This window comes from Gadus macrocephalus, chromosome 15 (genome assembly GCF_031168955.1).
Source record: "Gadus macrocephalus chromosome 15, ASM3116895v1".
Lineage (NCBI taxonomy): Eukaryota > Metazoa > Chordata > Actinopteri > Gadiformes > Gadidae > Gadus > Gadus macrocephalus.
In genome coordinates this window covers 23,822,069-23,843,786 of record NC_082396.1, presented here as the reverse complement: position 1 = coordinate 23,843,786, position 21,718 = coordinate 23,822,069, and the positions used below count along the sequence as shown (strand labels likewise).

Below are 21,718 nucleotides of genomic sequence, written 5' to 3'. Positions count from 1 at the left end.
ACCATTAAGCAGTAAGTCACACCGCTCGTGGGGCCATCTTCAGTACAGCTTTCTTGGTGAGATTTATTCTCCCCTTTAATCAAAACTCATTGGCAATGACAATTTTTAATTTCTGGCATGAAAGAATCAACCACTGGTCCACCATTTTATAGCCTCTTAATGAAGATTAATAACACTGTCACTGAAGCCATAGCTTTATATTCTTATAAATTATAATTATTATAGTTACATTTACACACATTTAAAGCAATATTTAAGCATTTAATACTTTGATGTACTCCAAAGCATATTCTACAACTCCTAAAATAAATGTTTATGACGAGCCGCAATCAAAGATCATTGTTGTTTTATTAAAACAAAAACAAAAAGAAACACAAAAAAACAATGTAAAGCCTACACCACACACGCACATCCAAACACACACACACACACACACACACACACACACACACACACACACACACACACACACACACACACACACACGCAAGCAGACACATGTTAAAACACACACAGGGCCTACATGTTGGGAATGTGTATGCTTGTTGATATAGCAAATTAGGAATATAAGTAAATGTAATTCAAATGTAATTGCAAGATAAAGTATAGCACAATGCAAATGATACCTGGTACAAAGATGGTCAATTCACTATAAGACACTAATAATCAGAATAAATACTTACAATGAAATGGAATTAACATTCTCAAGATACCCAAATACATTAACACCTAGGTCAAACTATTTCTGATATAATTTCAAAAGTTGCATTATGGATTTGGTAAATTTTACTATGTGATTTATCTGGAAGTAAAGCATTAAGCTTATGTGCACATCCAACATATGCATAACATGGAAGCGATAAAGCACAAAGAGAAAACATAATGTTTCGCTGTAAACAGTACACATAAAGACCTTACATTACAAACATTAGACAAACAACATGAACTAAAGATAGAGATATAGCACAAAGACCAGAGGAGAGAGAACTTAATGTTTAGCTGTAAACAGTACACATCCTTAACCTTACATTACAAACATTAGACAAACAACATCAACAAAAGAATGATATGATGTCAATATTTGTGATACAATAAACGTATTTGTCCCATGAGTTGAATTCTCCCTGCTGCTCCTAAGCAGGCCGGTAAGAGGCCGGTAGCAGGATGGTAATAGGCCGGTAACAGGCTGTTCGCAGGCCGGTAACATGACGAGCTACTTGCTCCAAGACCAGGAGCTTCTTGAAGTAAAGTATCAATTTCAGTTAACGATGTTGTTTGTTTTGTGCACATTGCCATTAAAGTCTGTGGTGCTAGATGAGGACAGACATAAAGGAAAATAAACACCAATGGTAATTATAAACTCAAATCAACAAATATTTTCAAAATGTATAGTTGAATTGAAGACTTTCAAAGTTATTGAAACAGATAATAGAAAACAGCTTCAGGAGGGCTTAAACTATTGGTAGGCATTGGAGCTATCTAAATCCCCACACAAATGACTACTATTGTTATGTGGGTTGACAACAGAGCACAACATAACACCCATACCAAACAATGCACAATAATGGATGGTACATTTTCTTTTTTAAAGATGATCCTTTTTAATGTTTGATCAAGGGGATTTAAACCCAGGTGAAACAGTCTAGGACCCCAGACATGAGACTGAAAGCATCTGAGGTGAAGCCTGAGCAGAGTTCATGGTACATTATTGCAGCTGCGCCGCCGGACAACTTGTGCTCTGCCGTGGGCACCGTAAATCCAAGAGCAGTTCCAGACCCCTCCTTAATGGTGCATTGAAAGGCCGGCAAAATGGAGGAGGTTTCCATTTCACAGAACTAGTTAATGAGGAGTGGTGGAGAGAATTGAGGAGCCTTCTCCCCCTGTATTTGGTGAGCAGTTTGGACAAGAGTGGAACAGAAATACAAAGTTTGTTCTGTACATTGTGTATGTAAAGGACATGACTCATTTAAAGCTTTTACACAGCAATAAACAAAGCATGGGAACCAGGAGGAAAGCGGGTCCCTTCTGCTTAACAACAAGTTTGCTTTTGAAAGCTCCAAAAATCCCATAAAGATCCAAAAGGAGCTCAATGAAAGAATCCTTGCAACGTTAACATTCACACTAAGGTGCAGTCTGAAAGCAATCAGCGTATTTTATATTCTGGCTCTCAGGTACAGCTTTGATGACATATAGAGGCATGGAGACCAGATGTTTGGTATTTATGACTTAATGTCCTGTTTCCTGTGTGAACGTATTGCATTCACTATTGTTTCTGTTAGCTAATGAAAAGAATGTGAGAGAAACATGGTCAGTGTAATGAATAGTCAATGGTCGTCTACATTTCCAATTGAAGACAAAGAATTTTTGGTTTCAGATAGTTTAGGGGGTAAATCTGGTCCTTGAATCTTGATTGAATTTGGGAGTCGACACTTGCAAAGGTGAATAGTGTTGAATGACAAAGTTGCGGCTTTCTCTGTGCTGAATAGAGGAGACTGATGCAGGCTTCTCTCTTCCATGGTCCATCATCCATTAACCATCAGTCAATACATTGTTATTGAATAGCTGATTTTTCATCCATCTATCAATAGGTCTGTGCAGTCATCTATTCATCCATCCATCTATCCCATGTATCCATGCATCCATCCATTCCCCCCCGATTACTGTGTTCCTCATCAGAATAGAGGGTTTCCTTTATAGTAGTGGAGTCGGTCTCTGTTCAGCTTCTTCTCCTTCATCCTCCTGTTCTGGAACCAGATCTTCACTTGTCTGGAATACAATGGATTATTAATACATTCATCATACATATAATTTTACACACACGCACCACACACACAAACATGAACATCACATTGTACACACACGCATGCACACTCAAGTGCCTACACACACACACATGTGTGTGTGTGTGTGTGTGTGAGGAGGTGAAAAAAAGGCTTTTGAAGGTGTCTGCTGTAAGTATCAGCAGGTCTTTGCTTGTATTGCAGCCTGTTGGGTAGCAGGTAGTGCCCTTGGACTGAGGCCTAGGAATGAGCAGGAGTTTCTCATTGAGACACAAGCCTTTTTCTAGACTTCCCCCCTCACAAATACACACATGAAAAACACACAATCACACACACATCATTGTATTTTCTTAGGAGCATGGCCCACACCTGTCGGTGAGACACAGAAGGCGAGACAGCTGCAGGCGCCTCTCTTTGTTGATGTACACGCTGAAGAGGAACTCCCTCTCCAGCTCCCTGAGCTGCTGCTTGGTGTACGGACAACGCTTCTTCCTCCGCTCGGGAGACCCTGGAGCAGAGGAGGAGAGGAGGAGAGGAGGGGAGGAGGAGAGGAGGAGAGGAGGAGAGGAGGAGAGTAGGAGAGGAGTGGGGGAGAGGAGGAGAGGGGAAGAGGAGGAAAGAAGGAGAGGAGGGAAGGAGAGAGGAAAAACAGGGAGGAGTGGATGAGTGGAGGAGAGGAGATGATGAGTAGATAGAATACAAAAGGAAAGGAGGGTAAATGAGAACAACTAATTATTTATTCAGAGAGAGAGACACACACACACACACACACACACACACACACACACACACACACACACACACACACACACACACACACACACACACACACACACTTAGACAGACAGACAGACAGACAGACAGACAGACAGACAGACAGACAGACAGACAGACAGACAGACAGACAGGCAGACAGACAAGAAATCGGACGAATCGTCAACCCGCTTTACTTTAATGACATTATAGTACTCCACATTAATACAGGTGTATGTTAAAGGTATACAACTATCCAAGAAAAATGAACCAGATAATTGTATGCGTTCCATTGATTGGCTCTGGAAGGACAAAGCCTCACATTTTGCATTTATTATTTAAAATCATCCGACTATGTTTTCTTTATAATTGTATCTTAATTTTGGATTTTTCGACTATATTACCTTTCGCCTATAAGCCTACTATCAAGCCTGTGTGAAATACCCTTATGTATGGCCTACATCAAACGAGGAGGTCTATGGCAAATACCTGGCTCTTTGGGGTCCTCCTGGGTGGAGGAAGCCAAGTATTCCTCTTCCAACACTGCTTTGGGGGGGTCCAGGTGCCCCGTCTTCTCCACACACACTGTCCCGGGGCCGGGCTCTCTGCGGCCGGCTCGCCTGGTCTCCGTCTGCAGGCTCTCTGCTGAGCAGCGGTTCTTACCAAGCCGCTCCTCTTCTGCCGCCTCGATGAAGGAGTCGAAACCCGGAGGCAAAACCCTGCTCCGGCCTGCGGACGGGCGGAGCCCCGGGGGCGGCTTGGACCCGCAGTGACCAGCGGGGGGGAACGCTCTAGACCCTACACCGCTGCTGCCACTGAACGCCGCCACCTGGTACCGCGCAGCACCGGGTCCCCCGTACACCGTCCCTGCAGGATCGTATCCTAGAAAACGCTCGCTTGGGTTGAACCCTCCTTCAGTGGTCGACGGGAGCGCCGAGTCCTCCGGTGAGAGGTAGGACGGCGCCGGGGCCAGGTGGTGGTGGTGGTGGTGGCTGGTCTGGTGGTACACGGACCACTGACCGCCCTGGTGGCGGTACTGCTGCCTCGGCTCGTAGCGGTAATGTCGGCAATCCGGAGGTTTGGTGGAGCTGTTGTCCAGCCAGGCCGAGCCGTAGTCCCGGAGACCCTGCCCCGGGTCCCGGAGACCCTGCCCCGGGTCCCCGGACACTATGTAGGTGCAGCTCGGGAGATACATGACGCATCGTCGGCTCCTCGGTCCCCTGGATCACTTCACTTTCATCAAGATGAAGGTTTCTATAGAACCACGCTACACGCGTCTACAGAAGTCTAAAAGTCATGCATTAAACAAAATATGTGATCTCCTCTCTTGCATAACGTCAAAACCTTTAATGTAGGCTACCGTCAGCAAAAGAAAGTGGAGCCCAGCGGGAACCAAATGTCGAAAAGAAAAAGAGAACCAAAGATTGCGCGAATAGTTTCTTTGACTCGGATTTAGGGAAGGCTGTTGCAGACGGTATTTAAAGTCAGTCAGCTGAAACCCAAGCCTCGCCTACACAAACCCACACAATCCTTCTTCCACGCAATTGATTTAGGTTTTTTTCTCCAATGATCTCAAGGCCACTTTGACAGAATGTGTCTGTGGGCAACGGCCTCAGACACAGGTTATGTAGCCCAGTATCCTCACTGGAGGAATGAAACACTAAAGGATTAGAGATCTAATATTAACAATGAAAAATAATGATAATAATCTTAATTATAATAATAGTCAAATAAAATTTCAAATGATAATGAATTCACAATAAAATGATCTGGAAGTTGTACAATTATTTGTAGGTATTGTTGTTAATGAACCTCCTCCCAAACTCCACGGGATAAAATAAACGAATCTAACAGAAGAGCGGAAGTCCAATAATATAGTATGAAATATATATAATAAAAATGTAATCATATAGGCCTGTAATAATATATTATTGGACAGGTTACTAAACCAACATAATAAAATAAATTATAACTAATACGCCTACATTATTTATTTAAACAGGCCTATATTCATATTCTAAAGTATAATTAGGTAGGCCTAATTATTAACAAGAATGAATAAGAAATATATAATAGGCATAACTATGTAGGTAGGTTTATACTCCTCCTTTTAGCCTAGGTTGACCTCGGAATACGACTGCTAGACCTCCTATTACTGCTTCTACTACTGCTAGTAATATTCATAATAATTATTAGGCCTATATTTCTAATAGGCTAATATAGGTAGGCCTAATAAGGAAAATGATTTAAAGAAATGTCGTGACCCGATTCCGTTTTAAATAGGCCATTGGAGTGGATGTGGGTTACCACATAGATTTCTCACGCCTCGTGTCCAAACACATGAGCCTTTCATGCCCTAGTGCAAACTGGGAAACATTGGGTTGAATTAAGTATTGTCTGTCGTGTTCAAAACGCACTGTTTAACCCCGAAGGCCCGCGTCTCTACCGCCCGTTCAGGGCTGTTTCCCTCTGCTATACCTACCATATATGTATGTATGTATATATATATATATATATATATATATATATATATATATATATATATATATATATATATATATATATATATATATATATATATATATATACCATATATACCATACAAGAGTCTGATAACCCCCAGACAGACTGACCCCAAGACTGACGGCTGCAGAGTTGGTGCACGTCCATGTGAAGGCTGAAACGCATTCTTGTTCAATGGTGCTCAGATAGGGTCTTGCATGCGAGGATTACCTTGATTTTGAGACACAACGATGGAGATTAAATAGATCCATGTTTTAGACTCACAATTACGGGGCGTGGATTATGCTACAACAAAACAATTCATGCGTTAATTTGACCAGAATATAGGATTTGAGGAGTTGTAGAGAGATCTATACTTCACGATAGCCTCAGTAGTAATTGCATACATAAAATAAACCTCAAATCACACAATTCGCGAAACCATCACAACCTCTCGGGTAACGCGTCTCTTCTGGGGAGTTCCGTCCTTTCTCTGGTTCAGGCTTCAGAGTAGACCTCCATACCTGTGCCTGCTTCATTCCTTATAATAATATCACATGAGCCATATCTGCTCTGTGGCCTGTACGAACCTTCAGTGTTGATGTAGGCAGGCTATACAATGTGATGTATCAGCTTTAGGGAGAGAATTGGTTTCTGAGAGCCACCTGCACCGTCTCCCCCGCGAGGCCGGCCAGGTCACGGTCCTACAGGGAGAGAGCTCAGAAGGGGATCCCATCCCCCATATCTTTTACTTCATTCAGGTCTAGTCACATTTCATTTATTTATTTCGACTCGATTTTCATTTTCTGAGTGTAGTGCAATTTCCCGCTCCGCATTGTGCGGCAAAGGCCATTTCCGACTAATGTTAAAATTGCACAATCTTCCATTTTAAAATAAAGGCGGACTGAGTATTGTGCTAAAATAAGCCGTGCCAATCTATGCATCACAAAAAATTAAAAGGCCTTACATTTCACCAAACAAATACGACAACAACCAAGAGATGTATTACACACCTATCTATCTGTCTCTATCTATCTAACTTTCTCTCTCTCCATCTCGCTATCTCTCTATCTATCTATCTATCTATCTGTCTCTATCAAACTTTTTCTCTCTCCATCTCGCTATCTCTCTATCAGTCTATCCTTTGGTCTAACTTTCTCTCTCTCCATCTCGCTATCTCTCTATCATCTATCCTTTTGTCTATCTCTCTTTCTCCCTCCATCTCTCCATCTCGCTATCTCTCTATCAAGCTATCCTTTTTTTCTCTCTCTCTCTCTCTCTCTCTCTCTCTCTCTCTCTCTCTCTCTCTCTCTCTCTCTCTCTCTATGATCTATGTATGATAGTCTCTTAGCTTCGCTTCCTAACGCCTGAAGCCGTGTGGGCACGACGGGCAGCATCATGCCCATACTTTTATTGCCAGCTCCCTGAATCTGTATTAATTGAAGTGGATTTGGATAATAGCATCTACAATCTTCAACGACTAAATCAAGTACAATTAACAGCCCTTTGCTCGAGGACCCTTGAGTCCGACCAGAGATGTGGAGATCAGCTCCTCCAGACCTACCTTACGAGGAGACTTCAACTTCACGGTCTGTCAGTCTGCCGTTCAGCGGCCTCAGAGTCACTCTCTCCTCTCCCAGACACACTGTCAAGGCTGAAAGCAGCCTGAACCCCCTGAGTTGCGGCTGCACCAACAAAGAGTGCTCATAAACGCCCAGTGAATAGCGTGAGAAGCGTCGGACCGACAGGAGAAGCAGACTGGAGGAGCAGCAGACTGAAGGAGCACTAGACTGGAGGAGCAGTAGATTGGAGGAGCCCGCGCTCGGAGGGGTGCTGAACGGTGGGTCTTACTGGGGGATTTTCATGATGAATAATTGGAAAAATATATTGAACTAGGCCTTATGAATTGACATTATTTTGGCTTACTTTTGTCGTTCTCCAAGAAAGATATTTTGAAGCGTCATTCGTTCTTGTAAACATCTGTTGGCAAAGCTACAGATGGTTGGTTTGGCCGAAAAGACGTTTTTTTCTATGCAACCCCAATAATGCTAGCCTTTAGCCTATAAGTTTCCGAAAACATTCTGTATAGGCTAATATTGTATTAGCCTCATTTATTCATACAGTTCTTGTAAGCTGTGAGACCTCGCCTACAGTTAATAGTTTACCTTCATGTTGAATATCTGGCTTGAGTGCGAGTCAAAAATGCACTTCAGCCTGCTGAAGCTTTAACCAATTAAACAACCAAACACGTGCAGTCCTACACAGGCCCATACTAGACCCAGAATCACAGAAAGCAAACCAGCAGATTAGAGTCCCTCGACTGTGCATGCACAGGAAAAGCAGACGATTATATTTGAAGGCAGCAAAAAGGAGCCTCAGAAAACCCTTTATGTTTTACACAAGATCAGAAATCTCACAAGAATATATTATTCCAGCACAAGCCGAGCGTGAGGAGAGAGAGAGAGAGAGCAAACTAGATGTATCTTGTGTTCTATTTCATTCCTACTGACCACCAGAGGCGGTGCTTTAGCACTGGATCTTCCATCTCGCGCATGCGCAGGTCGAGTAATTATACCAAAAAAGTCACCTGTGACACCTGGGTGACCCGAGAAAGTCTATATATTCTTGGAGTCACCCGAGGATCTGTTCCTTCTATCTTCTCGCGGCAGCGTACTAGCAGGACACACAAACATTGTTTGTTGTAAGAGTTACCATATTAGCTTGTCGCAAGTAGCCTTGTAACCCAAGGGTTGGTGCCTCGATTTGACGTCGTCCACCAAGGGCTGCGACTTGCAATTTGTTTGATTTCGGCAGGGGTGAGTAAAGTGTGTAGGCTACGCGTAGTCGACTATCCGTCGGCTAGCGCGGCAGCTGATTTCACCTTTCTACCCTTTGCTTTAATTTGCTTAGAGCATTAATTGGCGGCTAGTTTTCAGTCGCTGTGTTATTCTTTCGGTCTCGCACCGTTTCTCGTGTACGTTCACCTAAGCCCGGTTGCTCATTTGTATGCGCCGGTGCGCGGCTTGGGGTCCAAGCCGCCGTCACTGTATTTATTTAGCCAGTTGCGCTCTTTGATTTAATCGCCACTGAGTGGCTTGGGTTTCCAAAAGCCGTCACTGTATTTTCCTGGCGCCGTCACTCTATAATTGTCGGGCGCATTATTGCTCGGGTGCTCTCGCCTGTAGCTTGGTTGTCTAGCCTGCGCTGATTGCTCTCCGGTGGGCTGCTTGGATTACCAAGGCTCGCCGTCACTGTGTTGTTGCCAGGGTGTCGCGTCGTTGCTCGGGTGCTCTCGCCTAAAGCTCGATTGCCTAGCCTGTGTTAATTTGCTCTCCAGTGGGCTGCTTGGGTTTCCAAGGCTCGCCGTCACTGTTATTGTCGGAGTCAAGTGTCGCGTCGCTCGGGTGCTCTCGCCTGTAGCTCGCCGTCACTGTTATTGTCGGACTGTCGCTTCGTTGCTTGGGTGCTCTCGCCTAGAACTCGATTGCCTAGCCTGTGTTAATTTGCTCTCCAGTGGGCTGCTTGGGTTTCCAAGGCTTGCCGTCACTGTTATTGTCGGGGTGTCGCGTCGCTCGGGTGCTCTCGCCTGTAGCTTGCCGTCACTGTTATTGTCGGGATGTCGCGTCGTTGCTCGGGTGCTCTCGCCTAAAGCTCGATTGCCTAGCCTACTGATTAATTTGCTTGCAATTAATTTGCCGACATGCTAAGCGCCCATAGTTGTGTCGCCTGCATGGCCTCCCTGCAAGCGGAGGATGGCCATGACCAGTGCCCTGCGTGTCTCGGGGTTGAACACCTCAGGGAAGCAGTGTCAGATAACCCGTGCATGAACTGTAATTTCATGCCTCATGCACTGAGGCTAGCTAGGTTGGCTGAGGTGGAGGGCAGACCAGGGTTGCCCCCTTTGGGTCTTGGTCCTAGTAGCACCAGGCGCCGTGCCTCGGCAGCTGGGGGACCCCCCGGGAAGTCCCGTAAGGTCGAAAACTTGGCGAACCAAGTGGATAAGCTCTCGGATGAGGTTGCTCAGATTAAAGCCCTCCTACAGAACCTCCAACCAGCTCAGGGTGTACCAGCCGCGGCCCCTGCGGCTGCGCAACCCACTTATACAGAGGATGACATGCTGTCTACAGCTGCGTCCTGTAGCCTCTTTGCAGAGGAGGAAGAGCAAGCGTCCCTTGCCTCTCAGGCGTTCTCTCAAGGGTCTCTGGGCGGCTCGGCTAGAGGGTCAGTGTCCGGCCGCGACACTGTTAGACCAGCCGTGCGAATGGCCCTGGCAAGACTGGGGTTGGATGAAGCTCCTGTTTCGTCTGCACCAGTGAACGCCTTTTTTACACAGGCTGCTCAAGCTTCCGTTTTCTCTTTGCCCCCCTCTGAGCCGTACATCGCAGAGCTTCATAGATGCTGGCCAGATTCAAGGGCTCTCTCCCAGCACACTAGTGGTAGCAGAGGTCTGGCAACTATGGCCAATGCTGATTCTTATGGCTTGGACCGGTTAGCTCCGATTGAGCCTGCTATAGCATCCCTGGTTGTCTCCCCGGATGAGGCTCTGAGAACCGATGCGCGCTGCCCTCGGCCCCAGTGCCGGATTACAGATGACCTCCTTACCAGGAGTTACAACATTGCTGCCCGTGTTGGCCGTCTTGGGAATTCGCTTTCTCACATCGTTCTGGCGCTGTCTCAGACTATACGTGAGTCAGGTGCTGATCCTTCAGCACAGACCCTCACTGATGCTTCACTGCAAACTTTTGCGTATATGACTAGGGAGCTAGGCAGATTAATGTCAACTGTTACGTTGGCGCGCCGCCAGGTTTGGCTGGCGCAGTCGGCCCTTTCGGAGGTGTGCCGACGGACCCTCCGTTCTCTTCCAGTGGTCCCAGGCCAGACGTTTGGGCCAGCTGCTCTTCAGGCCCTGGAGCGAAGTGTACAGGTTGGCCAGGCTAGCCAGCAGTTTGCTAGCTTACGGCGTGCACCTCTGCTTCATTCTAGGCCGGGGGCCTCTGCGGTACCCCGTGCCAATAGCTCTCAACCACGTTCAGGTGGACAATCGAGGGGCCAGCACTTCTCAGCACGGGCTGACCAGCGCCATAGCTCTGCCCCACGGGTGGCATTTCAGGCGCCAAGAGGTTCGGCGCCCAGCCGCCGCCCCCCCAGGGCCCCTAGGGGCAGGGGGGGTAGGTACTGAAGTCCAAGGGCCGGTCGTCGGACGCTTTTCTCAGCAGCACCTGAGCTACTGGCAAGAGCAGACCACAGACCCTTGGATAGTGTCCACGCTATCCAACGGGTACACACTCCAATTCCGACGCCGGCCCCCAACTTTCAGCGGGATCAAGGTTACCGTGGTCACCAATCCCGACAGATCCCTGGTCCTGAGACAGGAAGTAGCCACCCTCCTTGGGAAGGGTGCTATCGAAGTAGTAGAACCACAAGAACAGCTCGATGGGTTCTACTCAACCTACTTTCTGGTACCGAAGAAGGATGGCGGGTTTCGCCCCATTCTGGACTTGAGAGGGCTGAATCAGTTCCTCAAGGTTCTTCCCTTCCACATGCTGCGTGTTGCGGACGTCCTCCAGGCTATTGCTCAGGGGGACTGGTTCGTATCAATAGACCTGAAAGTCGCTTACTTTCACGTCCCTATTACCCAACGTCACAGGTGGTTCCTCCGCTTTGCTTTTCTGGGCAAGGTGTACCAGTTCAGGGTTCTTCCGTTCGGGCTGTCTCTGGCCCCGCGTATATTTACACGGTGTGTAGCAGCAGCCCTGTCTCCATTACAGGCCACAGGTATGGCGATACTGCCATACCTGGACGACTGGTTGGTAATTTCCCCAACTCGGGAGCAGGCGGTCAGGGACACAGCCATGCTCCTCAGCCATGTGGACCGGCTTGGCCTTATGGTCAACTTTACCAAGAGCAACCTTACACCATGTCGGGTTGTGAGCTATCTGGGGCTGGTGCTCGACTCGGTGGCCATGCGAGCCTGCCTCTCTCCAAAGCGCGTGGCTACCATTCTGCAGCTGCTACAGCGCTTCAGGCGGGGGAAGTTGCTGGAATACAGTCTCTTCCTTCGACTGATAGGTATGCTGATCTCAGCATCCATGGTGGTCCCACTAGGCCTTCTGGAATTGCGTCCCCTTCAGATCCGGGCAAATGCTCTCCACTTGGACCCCCAGTGGCAGAGACACAAGATGGTCAGGGTGTCTGGGCGGTGCCTTCGGGCCCTCAGACCCTGGAGAGAGAGGGCATACCTGATTGCGGGGTCGCCCTTAGGGAGGATAGCTTCCCGGCGGGAGGTTGTGGAGACGGACGCCTCCCTTTCCGGCTGGGGTGCAGTATGGCAGTGCAGGACTGTCAGAGGCCAGTGGGATGCCCAGCAGAGACTGGAGCATATAAATGTGCTGGAACTCCTTGCGGTGTTCTTAGCTCTCAGGAACTTCCTTCCAGTTCTGAGGGACCGACATGTTCTTGTCCGGACAGACAACACCTCCACAGTCTACCACGTCAACCATCAGGGGGGCACCAGATCGAGGCAGAGCCTGCGGGTCACGCAAAGGCTCCTTCCGTGGGCGTTCCCCCATTTTCTAAGCCTGAGGGCTGTCCATGTTCCAGGTGTCCGGAACACAGCGGCAGACCTTCTCTCTCGCCAAGGGCCACCCCCCGGAGAGTGGAGACTCCATCCGGAGGTGGTGGGGATGATTTGGGACAGGTATGGCAGGGCAGTGGCGGATCTCTTTGCTTCCGAAGAGACCACCCACTGACCCCTTTGGTTCTCCTTGACGGAGAGGACCAGTCCCCTAGGGCAGGATGCTCTGGCTCATGCTTGGCCAGACAGCCTGCTTTATGCATTTCCCCCAATTCTCCTTTTACTGGCAACGCTGGACAGGGTCCAGCGTGGCTGTCACAGCCTACTTCTGGTGGCTCCACATTGGCCAGGAAGGCCATGGTTCCCACCGTTACTGAAACTCCTCAACGGAGAGCCCTGGTGCCTCCCAGAGAGACGGGATCTTCTGTCTCAGGTAGGAGGACGCATATGGCACACGAATTCGGGGCGCCTGCGGCTGTGCGTGTGGCCCCTGAAAGCCAGGACCCACTGCTGACGTCTTGCGAGTCAGTGGTCCGTACTATTTTTAGTTCAAGGGCACCCTCCACTAGGTTGCTCTATGCAAACAGGTGGAAGTTGTTTTCACAGTGGTGCGTGGCGCGGGGTGAAGTCCCGGAGACTTGCTCAGTGGTAGTGATACTACACTTTCTGCAGTCTGTGTTGGACAACAGAAGAGCTGCGTCTACCCTGCGTGTTTATATGGCCGCGATCTCAGCCACACACGCAAGGGTGGATAACCAGACGGTAGGGTCCCACTACCTAATCAGGCAGTTTCTGAAGGGAGCCCAGAGGCTTCAACCGCCGCGATCCCTGAGGGCACCATCATGGGACCTGCAAGTAGCTCTGAGGTCCTTATGTCTACCCCCATTTGAGCCACTAAGTCAGGCAGACCTGACGCAGATGTCCATGAAGACGGCATTTCTCCTTGCCATTGCAACTGCAAAACGGGTCGGTGAACTCCATGCCTTGTCAGTGAGCCAGGCGTGTTTGCGCTGGCACGCAGATGGGTCAGGAGTGGTGCTCTGGCCGAACCCATCCTTCCTACCCAAACGATTGTCTCCCCATCATGTAAACCAGTCAATCGAGTTGGCTGCTTTCAATCCCCCAGGCTCTCCAGGGGGTGCAGAAAGAGTGTCAGACCTGTTGTGCCCGGTGCGGGCGCTTAGGGCATATGTTGAAGCGACAACCAGCTTGCGTAAGACGGATAACCTCTTTGTCTGTTACGGGGGCTGCAGGAAGGGGGCTGCCCTGTCGAAACAGAGACTCTCCCACTGGGTTGTGGATGTGGTCTTGAATGCCTATAGGGCACAGGGGCTCCCTATGCCCTTGGCCGTTAAGTGCCACTCTACCAGGAGTATGGCTACATCATGGGCTGCCTTGAAGGGGGTTCCACTTCAGGACATTTGCTCTGCGGCTACATGGTCCTCATCATGTACATTTGCCCGATACTACAGGGTTAATGTCGCTGCTCCTCATCCTATGGCGACGGCTGTCTTGTCGACGGTTTCGAGCCCTTGATTGGTGAGCACTCTTCGTGACCTTTTTGGTATTAGTCATCCAGTGCTAAAGCACCGCCTCTGGCGGTCAGTAGGAATGAAATAGAACGATAGTTATGTATGTAACTACGGTTCTATGAATTCCGGATGACCGCCAGAGTTCTCTGTCACTCAGACTTCTCAGATTCCGCGAGAAGATCCAGTTGGAACAGATCCTCGGGTGACTCCGGAATATATAGACTTTCTCGGGTCACCCAGGTGTCACAGGTGACTTTTTTGGTATAATTACTCGACCTGCGCATGCGCGAGATGGAACATCCAGTGCTAAAGCACCGCCTCTGGCGGTCATCCGGAATTCATAGAACCGTAGTTACATACGTAACTATCGTTTTATTAGGCTAATAATTCTTACGATTTAAGAGAAAAATTAACATTGAGACACACAGCAGGCATGGAAAGAACACATCAGATAGATGCCAGCGTATCACTAAAACATCTTCCTTTGCTGCTTTGTATTTTTTGATGTGCTTTGTCTTTCATGATTTGCTATTGATTTATTAACTTAATTTAGGTGGTGCATGCTTTAGTTTGTGGATGCTTTTCTGTGTGTGTGTGGTGGGCGCCTGGTGGGACAGTGGGATAATCAATCGGAACAGAAACAGGCAGAAACAGGGTTTCCGGTGAAAGCAAACTTATGGCATTTATTTATAAAGGTGCGGGGTGTTAGATTTCAGCTTATTTCTAAACTGTTCGGACAGACTCTGCGTTGTGTATTTTCAGTCGTAGTAGTAATTCTTGAAGTCGAAATCAAAGCAGCTTGACAGGTTGGGATACAGACTTAGGTTGAATAATCTATAGTGGACCCGGTGGTCGATGACTTGTTCCTTGGCTGTCGAACCCTCTTCTCGTCGAACCAAAGGGTTGGGGCGAGTATTATACAAAAAGGGGATACATGAATAACACGTGAACAGACGCACTCTCAGCATTGATAAGGTATCTGGCCCTGGCTATGTCCCGGAGGACCAGGTCGGTTCAACCTTGTTGAAACATAACAATGGCAGAATGTTGGAGATAACACCTTGTATCAGTATGAGAGGCCCTGGCCTGTTCCTAGACTAGAAATGTGAACAAAAGAGAGACACTAAAATACACCAATATTCTACAGGGGTAAAGGGCAGGGGGCAAAAGTCGACGGTTGACGTCAGGGTGCTCTGTCTGGCTCTTCCTGTGATGGAGGGGCAGAGATAGAGAGAGACAGGCCAAGCTTAGTGTGGTCTGTGGTCCACGCCACGGACCTCTTCGCCCTGGCTCGGCTCTTGGTTCCTCTTGGGAGTTTTGGGGGTTCCTCTCCACCTGCAGGCCTTCTCTCTCGTATAAGCACGACACAATTTACACAGATCAAAGAAACATCGGTCCACTTGGACGTCATTTCATTATGAGGGTTCAGTTGGGTCAAGAGGGTTGGCCACAGGCCTCTTACCACGAGACTGGCCTAGTGTGTGTCTGGTCTCCACACGCTCTTCCAGCCAGTCTGGCTTCAGCTTGTTCTAGTGGATTTAAAAGGCCTCCTGATTGCCGGGCTCAGCACACCTCTGAGTGATAAGCTGAGACCCCTGAGTAGGGCGGCGTCTCTATGACACAGCTTTTAGGGTAGTACCTCCCATCCAACACCACACCCCTTGGCTGCCTTTGCCTGCCTTTTTGGCCACCATTTGGCGATGTGGGGCACTGCTCACCGGCTGGGCCACCACATACCCCTCATCAGAATCTCTTTATCAGAATCTCTTTATTGTCATTGCACAAAGTGCAACGAAATTGGGGTCATCATCACATGGGGAGCGACAGACCAACAGCAAGTCCTGAAGGTGTAAAAACCAACAGGTTATTCTGACATTCTTATCTTTGTCATGGTCAATGGAGCATGGTCAGTTAATAATGCAAAATCACGGCCTAGCAAGTAATAGCGTAATTTTCCATGACCCATTGAACTGCCAAGCATTCCTTTTCCATGTTTGCATAGTTTTTCTCATGTGGCGGTAGTTTACGGCTGACAAAGGTTACTGGGTCCCACCTCTGAGGCGTCTGTCTGTAGCACAAACCTCCTGCTGAAGTCAGGTGTGTGCAAGACAGTCTCTCTGCAAAGGGCTGTCATAAGATGATTGAAGGCCTGCTTGGTCTGGTCCATCCACTTCATCCGGTTTGGTTCACTTTTGCTTGTCAGCTCATGCAGGGGGGCAGCTATGGAAGCAAAGTTTGGGATGAACTTTCGATAATAGCCCATTAACCTGAGGAAGGTCCTCAGCTGACGTTTCGTCTGGGGTTGGAGCCAGGTTGCTATAGCGTCCACTTTCTTGTCTTGGGGTTTCACATTTCCTCTTCCCACAGTGTACCCAAGGTAGTTTGCCTCCTCCAGGGACAGGGAACGCTTGGCAGGGTTGGTTGTCAGCCCTGCTTCTCGCAAGGCCTGGAGGACAGCTTCTAGGTGCTGGAGGTGGATATTCCATGACGTGCCATGGATAATGATGTCATCGAGGTAAGCTGCTGCATAGTTCCGATGTGGCCGTAGCACTCTGTCCTTGAGTCTCTGGAAAGTTGCAGGGGCCCCATAAAGTCCAAATGGGAGGACCCTGTACTGGAAGGCCCCACCTGGTGTTGAGAATGCTGTCTTCTGCTTCGCTTGTGGCATTAGTGGCACCTGCCAATACCCCTTGGTTAAGTTTAGTGTGAAGATGAACCGGGAAGGTACTAACCTTTCGAACAGCTCTTCCACACGGGGCATAGGGCAAGTGTCAAATAGAGAGACCTCGTTAAGTTTTCTATAGTCATTGCAGAACCTAATTCTACCATCGGGGTTCCCAACAAGGACTATAGGACTTGACCAGGCACTGTGGGACTCCTCCAACATCCCAAGGTCAAGCATTTTTCTCACCTCGTCTCTGATTACTTCTCGTCGGGCCTCCGGGATTCGATATGGCCGGAGCCTAACTGTCTTTCCCGGCTCGGTTTTAATGTCATGGGCGATGACTGTTGTCATGCCTGGGGTCTCAGAGAAGACATCTTTGCTTCTGGCAAGCAGTTCTCAGAGGACCTGTACCTGTCTGGATGACAGCTGATCCCCCATTTTCACTGGCGGTAGACTCTGGGGAGGCAGGTTGGCAGCGAAGACATTGGAGGGGACATGCCATGGCTTCAGTAAGTTTATCTGATCAATTTGCTTGCCTTTCCTTTTGTTGTACCTGGGCTTGCTGCATGTGTTCACGAACCAAGGGCCACACCTGGGTCATTTGGTGGTGCATCCGCTCCACGTGCTCCACGACACTGCGCTGGGGGGACGGCTGCTGCTCCCAGGCTTCTTTGGCCACATCCAGCATGCTAGGGGTCTCCGTCGGTACAACAGTTTGAATGGTGAAAACCCGGTGGAACCCTTTGGGACTTTGCATATGGAGAAAAGGATATGAGGTTGCAGCTGATCCCAATTCTTACCATCCACATCTACAACTTTGCGCAGCATGTACTTTAGGGTTTGATTGAACCTTTTTATGAGTCCCTCTGTCTGAGAGTGATAGACAGAGGTTTTAATTTGCCTCTCTTTCAGACTTTGGCACAGTCTTTTCATCACCCCAGACCTTAAGCGTGACCCCTGGTCTGTGAGGATTTCCTCAGGCAAGCCCACTCTACTGAAGAGCAGAAACATTTACCGGGTGACCGCCCTTACTGTACGTCCACACCAGAAGCGAATTGAGCGACCGAATCGCCGGAAGTCATTCACTTTCTATGGGCAAGAGCGACCAAAACGACCAAAGCGACCAACGCTACCAGCGGCCAAAGTTGAGCGACCAGAGCGTCCAAAAAAGTTGAAAACTTTTTTACTTTATGCAAATTACTATGACGCGCTTCAGCGGCCAAACACTGACAGCCAATCGGAATGTAGGCGCTCTTTGCTTGCGTGGATCCCAGGGAACACCAGCAGGCACTTTGGTTCCTACCTACCTTTATTCACTCACTGAACAAAATGTCGGCTGAAGTATTAATCGCGGCTGTAACTGGGCACCCGGTGTTGTACGACCCAACCCTTTTTCAGTTCAGAGATCGAAACGCCAAGGCTCTGGCCTGGGCGGAGGTGTCACGCGTGGTTGGTTGGTCTGGTGAGTGAGTTAATGAAACGTTTGAGATTATTGTCAAATAGGCGTCATACATGCCTGCTAACCGAGATCCTAGCATACTAACCTTCCTTGCTTTGAATGGGACGATATCGTTTTCAAATATCGAAAATACATACGTTGTGCAAAGGAATAATGCACGCATAATAATGCAAATTAATAATGCACGGAACAAACGTGTCACTTCAATGCGGTTTAATTGAGGATAGACAGCTGACAAATGACCATTTCGCTTTTATCCAAAGCAACTTACAATAAGTCATTTGACATAAGAAGTGAAACAATATATTGCTGTAAGTGACATATATAATGATAATGACAGCTGTGTTTTCTGTTTTGTGTTCAATAGTTAATGAGTGCATCAAGAGATGGAAGGGTCTCAGGGACACCTACAGGAAGAATAGGAAAAAGGAAAAGGAAAGGAGGAGGAGTGGTGCAGGGGCAGGTGGAGGGAAGCCATGGAAGTATGCCTGCATAATGGCCTTCATAGATCCATTCATGGAAGACCGCCATAGCCAGGGCCAGTGAGTGAGGGTGAGGAGGACACAGACCAGGCAGCACCAGGGAGAGCAACGGTCGAGGACCAAGAGGCACCGGTCTATAATCAGGCAGCACCAGGGAGAGCACCGGTCGAGGACCAGGAGGCACCAGGGAGAGCACAGGCCGCTGACCAGCTAGCACCACAGGCCGTTGACCAACTAGCACCACAGGCCGAGGAGCAGGCAGCAGGAAAGAGCAGGAGAAAGACAGGACGAGGCAGAGACCAGACTCGTGATGCTCTTGATGCGGAGAGGCTCATCACAGCTATAGAGGCTGTTAGCAATCGAGCAGTGAGTCAGAGTCCTCCAGAGGACTCTGACTCAAAAGTTCAGAGTCCTGACTAAAGTTCGAAATGTACAGGATGGTGTATGAGGCCAAGTGTCGTGAGGTTGACATGTGGGATGAGGGGAACGGGGTGCAGCTGACAACATTGAGAGGGGTGTTATAGTAAGCTTATTACCCTCGCCGTGCTGTCAGCTGCACCTTGTTCTTCTCCCTCACATGCCATTTATATATACACACACACACACACACACACACACACACACACACACACACACACACACACACACACACACACACAAATACATTACAACTTTCTTTTGATGTTCTCTTTCACATGCACACAAGTTTGTTTCTTTATTTGTTAAGTTCCCACATGTGCACTTTTATCAGCATTTGCTGATTTGTTAAATTGAATAAATATTTCCAAAAACAAGCTGTTGTGTTTATTATTTTAAAATCTACAATTTTATTGTCAAATATAGGCCTATGCTTTGAGGACATTAAATTACTGCAGTTTAAATGACTGCAGTTTTTGAAATCGTCACATAAACCAACAAATCGACAAGACGAGGGATAAATGACAAGGGATATATGTCTTGTCTTTTATCCCTCGATTCCACACTATTCACGGAGCCTGAGGTGAATAATTGTTAATTAAATAGTCTAAGACAGATAGATAGCCTAGTCAAGTCTTTATTAATACCAAACGACACAAATCGTCGGGAATCCATTTAGGTGGTTCGGCCCACACAGGACAGTAGCCTACAAGACCACACAGAACAAGTCTGACTGGACATACACACAATACATCACATTTAGGCCCCGTTCACACAAAGCCGATTTCATGGCGAAACCGCAAAGGTCTTGTACGGTTCGGCCTTCCGTACACACGAAGCCGGCGAATCCACTGACCGAAACCGCAAACTTCTGAAACCACCCTCGGAGGTGGTTTCAAATCTACCCGGTTTCGTTTTGGATTCGTGTGTACGCCTGAAACCGATTGAAACCGCAAACCATGACGTCATCGCCCCACCCCTCGACCTCCTAGCCAATGGCTCTTAAGCCCGCGGAGTCTCAGAAATCACATGCGAGCATGCGCATAAGGGCAGCCTCTTTATGCGCATGCTCGCCTCTTCTTCTTATTTCATTTCTTCTGGATTTCTGTACCAGAAGCAGTGCCCCTTATGGGCCTGGAATGTGTACTACAGCGTTTCTACAGATCTACCCGGTTTCGCTTGGCTTCGTCTTTACGGAGATACTTCGAAACCGGATAGATCGAAACCGTAACGGTTTTGCCCGTTTCGGCTTCGTGTGAACGGGGCCTAAAACTAGACATGCGTTGATAGATAGATAGACAGATAGGCCTAGATAGATATATATGTTCCATTATTTGCCCTGCGGAGCCAACCAGTCCTGTGCACGTATGCAAATTAGCCATGTGCGCCAATGTCGATTTGTTTTGAGTGCGACGAATGAGTGCAGATCATGATTTGCAGATGCAGATCAGTGAAACATATTTTAACTAGCCTACTACAGCACGCAGGGTTTTTGTTCTCGGTTGTAATTAGCCTACATTTTAGTATTTAGAGTTTTTTTATATCGGGGCCCCCAATATAAAAAAACTGATTTCCCGTAATGTATTTTCCGTCTCAGTGACAGTGATTCCCCCCAATTTGGGGGGAATCACTGTCCTACTTGTTGTCGAAGCACTTTATCCAACAAGCAAAACCGTCTCGGCAATATGGCCAAAGTGTATGGTATGGAAGTAAATCTGTGCCATCGGGTTTTGAAAATAAAAACACATTAAATTATAAGCACTGAATATTTATGCATTGAAATAACCTATCTGAATTTTTTGCCTCTGAATTTAACTCTTTACATTTTTAATTTATCATATTCACCTTTATTTTTTAATGTTAAAAAATTCAACGTTAAAAAATTCAACTTTAAAATATTCAACTCAAATATTTTCAACGTCCCAAAATTCAGTCCGCCAAAGTCACCATCAAAATTCAATTTAAAAAATTCAGTGTTAACATCCGGGGACCCAAGAAAGAGCAATCGATCCTAGATGCTAGATCGCGGTCAAACGAGTGTGCGCGTCATTCTCGTTGGATACCTGACTCTCACGCGGGAACAGTGTTGCCAATTTAGCGATTTTGTCGCTATATTTAGCTACTAGCGACTTTTTTTTTAAAACGGCGACAAGCGACAAATCTAGCTCCTTTTTCAGCTGTTATTGGTGACTTTTGGCGACTTTTTGAGGTGAAAGCACCAGACATGGGGGACTCGAGTCACATGACTTGACTCGAGTCAGACTCGAGTCGCAAATTTGAGGACTTGAGACTTGCTTGACTAACACTGATAAAAGACCCGACTTGACTTTGACTTGGTCTTCATGACTTGAGACTTGACTTAGACTTGAGACAGATGACTCGAAATGACTTTTCTAAAGTTAGATTATAGGTTGGATATGTGATTTGCGATACGCCAGGAGATTTTGAAAAGACGCAACTCAAATGGTCCTACCCCCACTCCTTCAACGCTGACTCTGACTCCACCCATTTCAAGTACATGGACGCGCAATCACACAAGAGCGCGAACACAGAT

At 47.6% G+C, this 21,718-nt stretch overlaps 2 protein-coding genes and 1 long non-coding RNA gene across 3 annotated transcripts in view; all 3 read right to left on the bottom strand.

Annotated features, from left to right (window-relative positions):
• LOC132473517 (uncharacterized) overlaps positions 1-21,718 on the bottom strand; it is a 241,247-nt gene that overhangs the window by 208,721 nt on the left and 10,808 nt on the right. The gene's annotated exons all lie outside the window — the stretch shown is intronic.
• LOC132473588 (homeobox protein Hox-D11a-like) lies at positions 361-4,692 on the bottom strand (the record flags this gene model as incomplete). The annotated part of the gene is made up of 4 exons (XM_060073795.1): positions 361-913; positions 1,024-2,766; positions 3,150-3,288; positions 4,023-4,692. Coding segments are annotated over 3 exons (903 nt in total), but the record flags the coding sequence as incomplete, so codon positions are not given.
• LOC132473340 (uncharacterized) lies at positions 4,696-7,778 on the bottom strand. Its single transcript, XR_009529338.1, has 3 exons — positions 7,600-7,778; positions 6,626-6,739; positions 4,696-4,753 (listed from the first exon to the last, which is right to left on the bottom strand). It is a non-coding gene; the product is annotated as an uncharacterized LOC132473340 (long non-coding RNA).